Genomic DNA, 14,542 nt, shown 5'->3' on the forward strand with positions numbered 1-14,542 from the left:
CGAAGAGAGCTAGCCTAGCCTGAAGATAGGGATGGAAGTTATTTTAGTATTTCCCTGGCCTCCCTTGGTCAGCCTTCCTTTCTGCTTTGCTGATAGTGTTGTTGCTGTTTATATACAGGCTCAGAAGTAAAAATGTACATGTAGGCCACACACACACACACACACACACACACACACACACACACACACACACACACACACACACACACACACACACACACACACACACACACACACACAGTAAGATAACTGGTGATGAATTTAGCTTTTATTGATGACGAGGAAGAAGACGATACATGTGTCGTCATGATGATCAGAAGGATGGTCTCTCATAATACTGCCTCTGTTCTGTGGCTGAGAGATTACGACATAGTTCGATGCCTGCAGGCATGTTTGCTGGAAACATACAAGAATGGACCTTGAAGGCAAATTGACACACACACACAAACACACACAGAAAAGGCCATGTATACTCAGACTTGGAACCCATAAAGCACTGGAAAGCTACTGTGTGTGGGCTGGGAGTATTGATGGAACTTTGGCCATGTGGAGGAGGAATGAGTAGGCCGTAACTCTGGAGTAAAGTGGTCTTTCATAATGCCACAACATGCTATGCACATGACAGATTCTCACCACTGACATAGTGCTGATAGGCTGCTGCGTGATACTTGAAAACGTAAAGGAATTTGTCCATACAACAACAGACTTAATCATTTTTGGGAGAAAACAAGACTGGATTGATGCACACATTCATGACGTTAACAAGACAGGGAATAGATCGATTTGATTTATTCTGAATATGTGTAACCAAATGTTTACTTGTTCATGCTGCATAGTGGTGTTATAACTGTTGTAATAGAGTTGAGTTGGTTGACATCAATTGTCATGGCATTATGACACAGAGTTGACATTCGGTTATTGATTGGAAATGCATACGGCAGAAATTTTACAGTTAAACTTCATGCCACCATAGAATGAAAAGACACTTGTTTTTTTAAACATACAGTTTTGTATACATTCATCTTTTTTGCAGTTCTATTTAAATCCACCAACATTTGTACATGACACATACAGGACCGTAAATAGTCAAACATCAACCGAGAGAGTATTTTGGATTATCTCTACTGTAATTGAGGCATTGTGTATATGATTGTTGTAGTTCTTGAGGTAGTATATGTTGCAGTTCCAGAACATGTTTTTTACTGAAAATTGAATTATTTTACTCCCCTGTAATTCGTTCACCTCAGTACGCCCCTTTAAAACATGCTGAATATTAGACCTCTGAAACTACAACATTCAGACCTATTGTAAATCCAATTGAATCTGCATAATGCATCTGGGATTCACTGTGGGTAATGGTATCTGTGGGAGTCACTGTGGGTAATTGTATCTGTGGGATTCACTGTGGGTAATGGTATCTGTGAGAGTCACTGTGGGTAATGGTATCTGTGGGATTCACTGTGGGTAATGGTATCTGTGGGAGTCACTGTGGGTAATGGTATCTGTGGGAGTCACTGTGGGTAATGGTATCTGTGGGAGTCACTGTGGGTAATGGTATCTGTGGGATTCACTGTGGGTAATGGTATCTGTGGGAGTCACTGTGGGTAATGGTATCTGTGGGAGTCACTGTGGGTAATGGTATCTGTGGGAGTCACTGTGGGTAATGGTATCTGTGGGAGTCACTGTGGGTAATGGTATCTGTGGGATTCACTGTGGGTAATGGTATCTGTGGGAGTCACTGTGGGTAATGGTATCTGTGGGAGTCACTGTGGGTAATGGTATCTGTGGGAGTCACTGTGGGTAATGGTATCTGTGGGAGTCACTGTGGGTAATGGTATCTGTGGGAGTCACTGTGGGTAATGGTATCTGTGGGAGTCACTGTGGGTAATGGTATCTGTGGGAGTCACTGTGGGTAATGGTATCTGTGGGAGTCACTGTGGGTAATGGTATCTGTGGGAGTCACTGTGGGTAATGGTATCTGTGGGAGTCACTGTGGGTAATGGTATCTGTGGGAGTCACTGTGGGTAATGGTATCTGTGGGAGTCACTGTGGGTAATGGTATCTGCTGACTGTTCAGATGTAAACTTCAGCTATAAGTTTTGGTTTCTCAACAGAGCCAGGGACTAGTAAAACCTGTTGGACTGGAGCCAAGTGGAATCTGAAATGGGTGATACCAGCAACAAATGCATAGCCTACATACAGGTAACTGACAAAATAATGGAAACACTTGAGTTAATAAGAGATACAAAGAGCATATTGAAAGCAGGTGCTTCCACATAGGTGTGGTTTCTGAGTTAATTAATCAATTAACATCCCATCATGTTTAGGGTCATGTATAACAATTCTGGGCAGGCCATTATTTTGGCCACCACGGCTATGCCCCCATAGGATGACAATGCCCCCATCGACAGGGGACGAATGGTTACTGAATGGTTCGATGTGCATGAAAACGATGTAAACCATATGCCATGGCCGTCTCAGTCACCAGATCTCAACCCAATTGAACACTTATGGGAGATTCTGGAGCGGCACCTGAGACAGTGTTTTCCACCACCTTCAACAAAACACCAAATTATGGAATTTCCCATGAAAGAAGAATGGTGTCGCATCCCTCTAATAGAATTCCAGAAACTTCTCCAAGGAGCATTGAATCTGCTCTGGCTTGTGTTGGCCCAATGCCCTATTAAAACACTTTATGTTAATGTATTCTTTATGTTGGCAGTTACCTGTACATTGGGACATATCTACATAGCATTTGCAGCAATGCAGTTATGTCTCCGTAAACGAAACACTACCACGGGTGTTGTTCTGTAAAAACAGGTGTAAATGCTTAGGGAATCTGGCCAATAGTTGTACATGATGCAAAGTCTTAAACCCTACAGCCACTAATCCTGTCCATGTACAGTATATCTCTGTCATTGGTCATTCAGTGGCATATTGGTGGGTGTTGGGGGTGTTGTGCAGTAACAGCACAAAGGGCATTCATTGGTCTATTTCGAGGGAGGAACCATCTTATGTAAGTTTCTGTGAAATAACAGATATTTGCTACAACTAAAATAGAAGTATGAAAAAATGTGTGGAAAATTCTTCACAACAAATCACTAGAACCCTCTGTCATAAAACTGTCATTACCATGACATAACAGGTGTTATAAGCAGACTTAAACTGACATCCGTTATGACTGCTTATAAAATGTCTTCATGACGAAAGATTTCCAGTAACCTATAGCCAATGACCATTTACCAGTTGGACCCTTAGGTAGGTTTGAAAACCCTAGTGCTACTTTCTCTCTCTGTCTCTGTCTCTCTCTCCTACCTCTCTTCAACAGACTGTAAACATATACCTATCAAAACATGCTCCCTGTAATCATCGTAATGTGCGTATTCTCATCACTTTCAGTTCAACCAGACCTCCCCTCTCCCTGCTCCCCTTTTACAAAACTCCTGACAGGCAGTCAAATTGCCAGTCACAGTGAGCAAGGGGAGGAGTGTCATGTCTCTAGGGGACACAGCGTTGTTTCTGCTTGGCCCACGGTCTCTCTTTCTCTCGGATCCTCCCGCCTCCCCAACGCCGGCAGACAGACGGAGACAAGACGGCGGTCCTTCCTCAGCTGACAGGACAGACCGAGCAGAAGGAGGCAGGGTTTGTCTTTCACTGTTCCACCTGTAGACCGCTCGTCTCGCTGACAGGCGCTTTGATTCCATTCATCTCCTCGAACACCAGCTCTGTATAGGGGGATGGCGAGAGAGAGAGAAAGAAGATGAGGTGAAGAAAGAGGGATGAACAAAAGGTGAGGAGGAAGAGACAACATTTATGTCTGGTCAAGAACACAGCAGAAAATAACGGTTGAATCTTTAAAAAGGAAAATCCCTCTTAACCTCCTCCACTCCAGCCACCTTCCATCTCTCTCTCTCCAGCTCTCTCACCTTTCCACTCCTCTAGCGTGCGGTCCTTGCTCTCCAGCGTCTGGTCGTAGGGCAGGGCCTCTGGTTCGTCGTCCGGGTCGTGGTACTGGGAGAAATAAGGGTGGGAGAGAGCCTCACTGGCCGAGATACGCCCATCACAGTCCAGAACCAGCATGCGCTTCAGTAGATCCACAGCTGAGGGAGAGAGGGAGCGGGAGAGAGAAGAATGGAGATGCAGAGAGAAAGATGGAGACCGAGATTAAGATGCAGGCACAAAGGGAAAAATACTAACAAAGCTGCCTTATGGAATCCATAGCCTTGGGTGACTATAGCCTTGGGTTAAAATTTGCCTCCAGCAAATTCAGTTATCGGGTATGACTCAGTCTCACCCATTGGGTTGGCTCCTCTGAATATCTTCTCTAAGTCCTGCTGGGGCATGAAGGGTAGAGACTGGATATATTTCTGAGCCTGTGAATAGGAAGCAATGTACAACGACACACGTGACAATGTGTACAGTACATTGCAGGGCCAATTGATCCATCAATTGAGAAATCAATCATGCTACAAGCAAAATATTGAATAATCGATCATCAAATTAGTCAATCAATTACACCGATCAATGGATGTCAGGGGATCATCAGTATCATTAAAGCATTGCTATAGCTAATGATCCATTCAACTTTCCCATCTCTCCCTCTATTTCTCCATCTTCTCACATGTTCAGAGGAGATTTTCTGTAGAAGGTCAGGGGTCGGGGTGCCCACCACCTCCATAATCCTCTTCAGCTGGTCGATATCTTAGATCAGGAGGGGTTAATTAAGGGCCATCATGATCGTGAAAAAGTAATTTGGTTGGCAGGACCAACTCTTTAGGTAGAACAACTGACTGAGGTTAGGCATACTTGACTTTGCTAGAACAGTGTTCTAGTGTTAGTTTTATCCAGGACAGCATACTCCAACATTTGAGGATCCAATACAGACATACAAAGCAGTAAATCACATTCCTATTTGTTTCAGTCTTTAGACTGTGTACAGTGACAGCCAATACAATTCAGTCCATTGTGAACGTCCTTTCCTTTCAGTCACTCTCAATACACCTCCCCTTCAGACAGAAAGGCTATATCTCTAGATGGGATTGTGATTCAAATCTGCGAGGAGCTGATGTGTGTGCATAGAGCAGTATTGGTGGTAACAGCGCTGGAGAGTGGTTGTGGAGTGTAGTGCACTCAGTCTCAAGCCATGTCCGTGTTAGTGAAGGATACAGTCGTTGCCTGGAAACAGGACCTTCCCCTTCAGCAGCTCTCCCATGATGCATCCCACTGACCAGATATCCACTGTAACAGAGGCATTAACATTCAGTCGTCATAACAACAGGATTTTACGATTAGCCATAACGGCACAGATATTGCTAGCAAATTTTTCTTTCTGGATAGAACTGCATGATGATAGAGTATGTGTTTGGTTGTTATATTAGAAGGTGTCTGGTAATATGTGGTGTGAAATGAGAATCTTGGTTTTATGATCATTTTTGGGTTGTGTGAGTGTGGATCTGTACCTGTCTGATTGTAGTGCATCCAGTTAAGCATGATCTCTGGCGCTCGATACCAGCGAGTCGCCACGTACCCCGTCATCTCATCATCCGTCTGTCTGGCCAATCCAAAGTCAAGGATCTGGGGGAGAGAGAGACACAGGTTGTCATGGTGATAGCCATTACCGAGTGGGGGAGAGGTTATGTTGTGATTGTCTGAGGAGTTGGGTGGCTGGGTCACTGGTCTTACCCTCAGCTCGCAGTCCTCGTTCACTGCCACGTTACTTGGTTTAAGGTCCTGTGAGACAGACACATGAAAAGACAGACCGGTCAACACAAAGACTGTCTGAAGGACAGGGGGAAAGAAAGGGAGAAAGCCATGTACACAGACAGACCGAAAATACAGGCAGGCAGGCAGGCAGCCAGCCAGACAGACAAAGGGATGTATGGATAGGGCAGACAGATAGACAGACAGGTTGAAACGTATACTGGGTTTTACAAGCTGGGTGTAAGGCCTACAAGCACATGCAACAAGAAGCTCTCAACACACAATCTCTCTCCAACACACTCACACAATATGATATGATCTACTTACACACATACCGGTACAGTCTAAATACAGAATTGCCTTTTAAAGCCAACAAAGCACTCAGGAGAGGCAATTGCTATCCAGGAGACTGCCTTTATGAAAAGAGGGGATCAGGAAAAATGAAAAGAGTCGGCAAGTAGAGAAGACAAGAGGAAAGCCACCACTCACTCTGTGGATCAGTCCTGCTGAATGGATGTACTGTTCAGGAGGAGACGGAAAAGGGACATGGCAGCGGGGGGGAGGGAGAGAGGTCAACAGTGTATTCTAACATTGTCCCCTGTCTAAAAGGGTCTACATTTTTTGTTTATTCCTTGGTAACTAGGTTTGCTAGCTACTTGGCTGGCTGGTCAGTCCCCTGTTAACTGTGTTGCCTAGTGAGCCAGGCATAATGTAGCTTTCAAACTTAGCAGTATATCCGAGTTTATAATCAAATGTGAAGGTACAGTATATTTACCATTTCAGAGGATGTTAAGGGATATTCTAGTAAATTATAGCCAGTTGTTTTATAGTATAAAAAGGATCATCATGGTGTTTGAGGTTCAATTGTGGCACATTGAAATACTTAACAGTTGTCTTTGAGTTAAAACAATTATTATCAGAGAAGGTTGCTTTGTACTGTCAGTGTATGGGATAGTATGTAAAAAAAACATGTCTAACCATGATACAGTGGGGGGTTAACTACCTTGAGGCCTCTGAGCAGCTGGTAAATAAGAAACTGCACATGCTCATCAGAGAGACGCTGGAATTTGACTATGTTGTTCAGGTCTGCCCCCATCAAGTTGGTTACCAGGTAGCTGGAAAGAGGAGGAGAAGGGGACTTTTTGAACAGTGCGTGGTGATGTTCCAATTCAGTTAGACAGTACATGCCTTGAATCCTGGTGAAAAGCTCTATTTATATGCAATATGTCATCATCAGAATAATCATGACAGTATAATCACTGTATGGGGTATGTTGGACATCCTAGTGCTCGTTCAGTAGCCACTCACACTTCATGGAAGTCCTCTAGCGATGCAGCAGGGGAGAATACATCCAGTAGTCCTATCACCTGTTCAGGGAGAAGGTTGATGCCAAAGAGTTACAACTCTATTGTGCATTATCAAGGCAATTTAGGTCAACTAGTCAACACCGGAGGTCTTCAACCACTCCTTACTCACGTTCTCATGTTTCATGTGCTTGAGTAGCCGGAGCTCGCGGTACGAGCGCCTACTGTGGATAAGGGACTGGAAAGGCCGAGACAGCTTCTTCACCGCCACCTTCTGTCGTAGCCGCACGTCATATGCTGAGCTGTGTGGGGGGGGGTGGGGGGAGGGGGTGAGCGACAGCAGATTACACAATGAAATGCATTGCTTTTAAACATGTTGATCGTTACATTATTAGATTCATTATTGTTTCCTTTAACGTGCAAATGTATGTCTGAGTAGTGTACTGGTGCTGCGCTGCCGTCTCCGTTATTGACAGTGTTATTTCTACTTAGGCAGTATTTGGTGCAACATCTTACTCAATTCTGATGTTGCACAGAGAGAAGGAGTGTTATGGGAAGTGAAAAAGAGACTAGGCAATAACATTATAGAGGAATGAAGAGACAAAGGAGTGTACTGTAGAAGGAGTAGAGAAGGTCAGAGAGAGATTGAGGGAGAGCAAGAGATGAGGGAGGGGACAGGAAGTACCAGACAGGAAATAAAAGTGTTTGAGAAATCGAAAGAAACTGGACAGAAGGAAAGAAGAAGCAGTAAAGGAGATAAGAGAAAGTGTGAAGAAAAGAGGAAGGAGAGGCAGCACAGAGCCACAACGACACGAGAAGTTAAAACAACCACGTAAATCACTGTCATTATCAACCTGACCTTTAACCCCTTTAACCAGCCTGCGAGGAGCACTACACCATTACTACGATGTTACCTGCGGCCTGCCATGTGTACAACACAAGGCCATGCACATATCTGAAGGCATCGCCTTCAGACAAGGCCAAGTGCACACACACACACACACACACACACACACACACACACACACACACACACACACACACACACACACACACACACACACACACACACACACACACACACACACACACACACACACACACACACACACACACACACACACACGTCCTCTGCCATCTCATCTTCCATACATGGCTGTCCACCTCACTGCCCACAACTCCACAGGCAGGCTATGCATCGATTTCTGCAACTGACTGTCTTCCATCTCAGAACGTTTTATCAGCCATTACAGTAATGCAGCGCAATATCTGATGCAAAGTAATTTGGCTTTCTCTCTATCTCACTCTCTCTCTCTTCATCTAGCTATCTATATTGACTTTAGACTTAAGCATATGCAATCATTCAAAGGAAATAGTGGGGCATACATTAAAGCATCTGCCAGAGCATCTTGTTTGCACCTAGAATTAAAAATGAAGGATGCTTGCTTTTATTCTCCAGCATCTTGCTCCCCACAGCGGCTTGCATGTTAACACTGATAGACAGTTCCATGTACTTGAGATTCTATTTCATGTGTGCTTTCATCCTAGAGCTTGTCCTCTCACGTTGTAAACAAACTCTGCACAACAGTGTCGGCTAAATGGCACCGAAGCGACAGGATAATAGCTCTTTAAGCAGTAAAAGCCCCTACAAATACCACACACTCACAGTAGCCATGATTTGCATAGTGTTGCTGCAACAGTTGAAATGGGCAATTGGAATTGAGTTCTTTTGACTACATGAAGCATTGATGATGCATGCGCAAACATTTGCACAACGCTATATTACTGTTACATAACGTTACACCAACAAAGAGTTTCCCAGTTCCATTGTGAAGAATATGTTCAGTATCAGTCAGAACGAATTAGAGTTATATTACTGGCCAAGACATTCCAACTTCCTTTCAGGAGACCGATGGAAGGAAAAGTAACCATTGAAATTGAATTAGGGGTTTACAGTCTGCATGCTGAGTGGGAAATGAGAAATGATACGACTTGGGAAAGCGAAGGGAAGTGCCAGTACGATGTCTCAAGAATGACAACTCTTGTCATTATGTGTGACTGGTGTTTTGCAGTCTATGAAAAGCTTTCCAGTTATTGGAATAAATTCTATTTGAAGTAGCAACCACATTTGTGAAAATCTCAGACATTCCAATGTATTTTAAATGTGCATTTTTCAGATATGATTTTTTATGTCTGCTGGTATAATGATGGAAAACTAATACATGTGTCTATGTGATGTTCTGCATGGTATACAGTGAATGTGTGATATGAGTCTGCTTTAGTGCATGTGTGATAATACCTCTGTCTGGTGGCTACACCATTGAGAGCAGCTTGACTGGCCGCATCACCGCTTGGTATGGCAGCTGCTTGGCATCCGACCGTAAGGCGCTACAGAGAGTAGTGCGTATGGCCCAGTACATCACTGGGGCCAAGCTCCCTGCCATCCAGAACCTCTATACCAGGCGGTGTAGGAGGAAGGCCCTAAAAATTGTCAAAGACTCCTGCCACCCAAGTTATAGACTGTACTCTCTGCTACCACAGGGCAAGCGGTACCGGAGCACCAAATTCTAAGACCAAAAGCTCCTGAACAGCTTCTACCCCCAAGCCATAAGATTGCTGAACAGTTAATCAAATGGCTACACTGACTATTTGCCAGGGGTGTAAAATACTTTGAAGTACTACTTACAGTGGGGCAAAAAAGTATTTAGTCAGCCACCAATTGTGCAAGTTCTCCCACTTAAAAAGATGAGAGAGGCCTGTCATTTTCATCATAGGTACACTTCAACTATGACAGACAAAATGAGAAAAAAAAATCCAGAAAATCCCATTGTAGGATTTTTAATAAATGTATTTGCAAATTATGGTGGAAAATAAGTATTTGGTCAATAACAAAAGTTTCTCAATAATTTGTTATATACCCTTTGTTGGCAATGACAAAGGTCAAACGTTTTCTGTAAGTCTTCACAATGTTTTCACACACTGTTGCTGGTATTTTGGCCCATTCCTCCATGCAGATCTCCTCTAGAGCAGTGATGTTTTGGGGCTGTTGCTGGGCAACACGGACTTTCAACTCCCTCCAAAGAACTTCTTTGGGGTTGAGATCTGGAGACTGGCTAGGCCACTCCAGGACCTTGAAATGCTTCTTACGAAGCCACTCCTTCGTTGCCCGGGCGGTGTGTTTGGGATCATTATCATGCTGAAAGACCCAGCCACGTTTCATCTTCAATGCCCTTGCTGATGGTAGGCTTTGTTACTTTGGTCTCAGCTCTCTGCAGGTCATTCACTAGGTCCCCCCGTGTGGTTCTGGGATTTTTGCTCACCGTTCTTGTGATCATTTTGACCCCACGGGGTGAGATCTTGCGTGGAGCCCCAGATCGAGGGAGATTATCAGTGGTCTTGTATGTCTTCCATTTCCTAATAATTGTTCCCACAGTTGATTTCTTCAAACCAAGCTGCTCACCTATTGCAGATTCAGTCTTCCCAGCCTGGTGCAGGTCTACAATTTTGTTTCTGGTGTCCTTTGACAGCTCTTTGGTCTTGGCCATAGTGGAGTTTGGAGTGTGACTGTTTGAGGTTGTGGACAGGTGTCTTTTATACTGATAACAAGTTCAAACAGGTGCCATTAATACAGGTAAGTGGAGGACAGAGGAGCCTCTTAAAGAAGAAGTTACAGGTCTGTGAGAGCCAGAAATCTTGCTTGTTTGTAGGTGACCAAATACTTATTTTCCACCATAATTTGCAAATACATTCATTAAAAATCCTACAATGGGATTTTCTGGATTTTTTTTTTTCATTTTGTCTGTCATAGTTGAAGTGTACTTATGATGAAAATTACAGGCCTCTCTCATCTTTTTAAGTGGGAGAACTTGCACAATTGGTGGCTGACTAAATACTTTTTTGCCCCACTGTAAGTCTTTTTTGGGGGTATCTGTACTTTAATTTACTGTTTATATTTGACAACTTTTACTTTACTACATACATTTTCCCTGACACCCGAAAGTACTCATTACATTTTGAATGCTAAGCAGGACAGAAAATGGTCCAATTCACACACGTATCAAGAGAACCTCTCATAGTAGGCCATTCCTACTAAACACAAATGCTTTGTTTGTAAATTATGTCTGTTGGAGTGGGACTCTGGCTAGCCGTAAATTTTAAATTTTGTGTCGTCTGGTTTGCTTAATATAATGAATTTTACTTTTGATACTTAAGTATATTTTAGCAACTACATTTACTTTTGATACTTAAGTATAATTAAAACCAAATACATTTAGACTTTTACTCAAGTAGTATTTTAAGGGATGACTTTTACTTTACTTTTAATCAAAGTATGACAATTGGGTACTTTTTTTCCACCACTGCTATTTGAATTGACCCCATTTTTATATGCACTGACTCTGATGCACTGGCTTTATGCACTGACTCTGATGTACTGACTCTGTTGCACTGGCTTTATGCACTGACTCTGTTGCACTGGCTTTATGCACACTCACTGGACTCTACCCACACACTCACACATACTACACTGACACTCCTACACACATACCCACTGCGTACGCTCACACACACAAAACAAACACATACACTCACAGATATACACACTTTCACACTCATCACATATGCTGCTGCTACTTTGTTTATCACCTATCCTGATTGCCTAGTCACCTTTACCCCTACCTACATGTACGTACTGTATTACCTCAACTACCTCGTACCCCTGCACAATGACTCCGTACCGGTGCTCCTTGTATATATTTGTCTTACTTTTTAACTCTGCATTGTTGGGAAAGGGCTCGTAAGTAAGCATTTCACGGTAAAGTCTACATCTGTTGTATTAGGCACATGTGACAAATATTTCTGATCTTTCTGATCAGATCCTTGACAGGCAAACAATCTCAGGAAGCTTTGCAGGGAGATTGAGGAGCACCAAGGATTAATATAATGACACCAATTTTCCTCTGTATCCTCCGAAGTAATGTCCCTGGACCCCCAAGGCTCTCCCCGTCCCAACCCCCTATAAAATACCTCCCCGATTCCCAAACCCCCACCCCTCTGCTAATCAATCAGCTCTGCCATGGAGAAGACGGTGACAATGACTGGAGCACAGCCTGAACAATGCAGGGCTCAGAGAGAGAGAGAAAGAGAGAGGGAGATTGTGTGCAAGAATGTGAGTGTCCTTGCTGGCTAGACTGGTACTATGAGCAGTGGTGCCATTTTGTAGGTGTAGCAGATCACATGACTGCATTGCTCTGCATCTTGGTTGATGGTGTATTAGATGTGTTTGTGAATCCACATAGATAAAGAGTTTTTTGTTTTTAACTGTAGAGAATTGTATTAGTCAAAAGAAGCAGACACAGGGATGGTCTTTGTTTGAATTGTTGCTATGCTATCATGTCTACCTACTCAGCTTCCAAGGTCTTCATCAAATCAAACAGACGTAACTGTGCCGACTTCACCATGATTACACAGCGGAGTAGTAAATCACTGCAGTTCTTCCCATCAATCAGCTAGGCTAAACTTCCATTAAATCGAATTGACCAATAAAGGCTTAGATATTGCTTGAGCTAACATGTAGTTTCTGTGCCTCCCTTCTCTTCCAGGTCTGCTGCATCACAGATGTCTGTTGTCTGTCCTCCTGGGCTGATCCTCAGAAGATCACATCCTCACTTCCCTCTGTTCTAGGAGATGCAAAAGCATTGGATTGACAGGCCATGGTTGGCTGTTTTACCAGCATATAAACAACAAAGAGAGTTGTGCCCACAATGTAAATATAATCTATCTACCAGTGCTTTTATAGTAAAAGCAGCCATTGAAACCGCCAAGCAGTTAATTTCCCTTCCCATGCAATATGGATATGCAATATGGATTGCGTGTATGACACTCAAGCCGAGGTGCACACATCACCATGACACCTCGCCATGGCAACGGTGTCTTTTCTCCCGCAACAGACAAAGAGTGATCCAAAATTAAAACAAGGAAATATTGCCCAACCCACTTGTGAGAAAAAGGAACTTGTTCATGTGGAAATGTAGACTATAAGAACCACCTCGTTGGGCTAGACAGCGGTGTGTGTGTGTGTGCGTGAGAGAGAGAGAGTATTTACTGTATGGGGAGGAGATCACGTTGTGAAATTGAAGTCTGTTATTCGGTCAACAGACTGGTAGTCATGAATACAATGTTGAGATGTATTTCCTAGGTCCCTCTTCACTGTCTGAAGTGAACATACGCATATCAAAGATAAAAGTCCATAACAGCACAAATGTCTGAAAAAAACGAAACAATTCAAGATATTTGCAGTCAGAAACACTGAGGTGGCCCCTACACATGCCCATGGCTTTATAGATGTGCCATGCATCCTTCAGTTGTTCAGTGCAGATCCCCCCGAAGTGCCGTCCCTGTTATTAGTAGCCCTAAAAGCCTTATGAAACTAATGTATCCTATTGAGAACTGTCACGATTCAGAGGATCTCCCGTAGCGCGTGGTTGCAGGTGCGATGCGCCGATAACTCCTAATTGTTTCCTCTTTCGGTATGGGAATCGTATGGGGCATACTGAATCAGCTACTGTACATGCGAAGCTTCAGGTGTTTAAAGCCTCTGCACCGAGAGGCAACAACTGCAGACAGTCTGCCGTTGGAGTGATGACGCCCAGTATTTGGGAATGGTGTCAACGACAGATAAATCAATCAAATGGAAAACGAAGCCTTTATGACAGCATCATATTGATACAAATAGAGTAGTCTAGTGAATCCACATCGAACAAACATGAAAACAACATTGCTGACTTTCTCGTGCATAACAACTAACTGGCCTACATTAACATTAATTATATTGAATCAGCCTAATAACCTCAATCATAACAATAGACTGGTAATTCCAATATGATCCAATAATGCATATTCATAATACAAATCATAAGACTAAATTATGTTTTCCTCTGCATTGTATTGTGTTTCTGGACCTCTTTGCAGCCTCGCCCCTCCCTCTTTCATATAGCCTACTCACCATACCGAACCGTAGGCCCCCGAGCCCACGGGAGTCAGGTTCTGGTACCGCTCAGGAACCTCCCATACAGTCTTGTTCAGCTCCTGCCGATAGTAGCCTGGTCTGGCCGACATTTTTACCGTAAATAAAACAAAACGAGCTCTCAGTACTGGACTGATTGCTCTGTCTGCACAATCCGTGGTAACTGTCTCCGACTGAGTGCACAGAGGGGAGCTGCTGGCTGTCTCTCTCTCTCGCTCTCTCTCTCTCTCTCTCTCTCTCTCTCTCTCTCTCTCTCTCTCTCTCTCTCTCAAGTCAAGGGCTTTATTGGCATGGGAAACATATTTAAAAATTGCCAAAGCAAGTGAAGTAGAAAATAAACAAAAGTATCTATATTTCTCTATCTCTCTCGATATTTCTGAGAAGGGGGGTTTGTAAGTAGAGAGATAGAGCTGGTAATAGATTCTGAGCACGATGTCTCAGACATGGGGTGGGTGCTAAGTGGAAGGGGGATGAGATAGGGGAGGGATTCATCTCATTAATCTATTAGGATAGG

The 14,542-nt window shown here is 43.5% G+C and overlaps 1 protein-coding gene across 2 annotated transcripts; it reads right to left on the minus strand.

Moving 5' to 3' along the window:
* Nucleotides 1–246: 246 nt before the first annotated feature.
* On the minus strand, nt 247–14,257 carry LOC129838215 (mitogen-activated protein kinase 11-like). Of its 2 annotated transcripts, XM_055904989.1 has the most exons (12): nt 14,008–14,245; nt 7,177–7,306; nt 7,009–7,067; nt 6,704–6,815; nt 6,190–6,219; nt 5,683–5,730; nt 5,460–5,574; nt 5,167–5,238; nt 4,622–4,701; nt 4,295–4,373; nt 3,927–4,100; nt 247–3,725 (listed from the first exon to the last, which is right to left on the minus strand). In XM_055904989.1, exons 1-12 carry the CDS (start codon nt 14,118–14,120, stop codon nt 3,652–3,654), a joined length of 1,086 nt encoding a protein of 361 aa, XP_055760964.1. In that variant the 5' UTR covers nt 14,121–14,245; the 3' UTR covers nt 247–3,651. The 2 variants fall into 2 exon arrangements, with proteins under 2 accessions (XP_055760964.1, XP_055760963.1); XM_055904988.1 differs by having other exon boundaries at nt 5,460–5,730; nt 14,008–14,257.
* Nucleotides 14,258–14,542: the final 285 nt, after the last annotated feature.

The sequence above is a fragment of the Salvelinus fontinalis genome, chromosome 39 (genome assembly GCF_029448725.1).
Source record: "Salvelinus fontinalis isolate EN_2023a chromosome 39, ASM2944872v1, whole genome shotgun sequence".
NCBI classification, from domain to species: Eukaryota; Metazoa; Chordata; class Actinopteri; order Salmoniformes; family Salmonidae; genus Salvelinus; species Salvelinus fontinalis.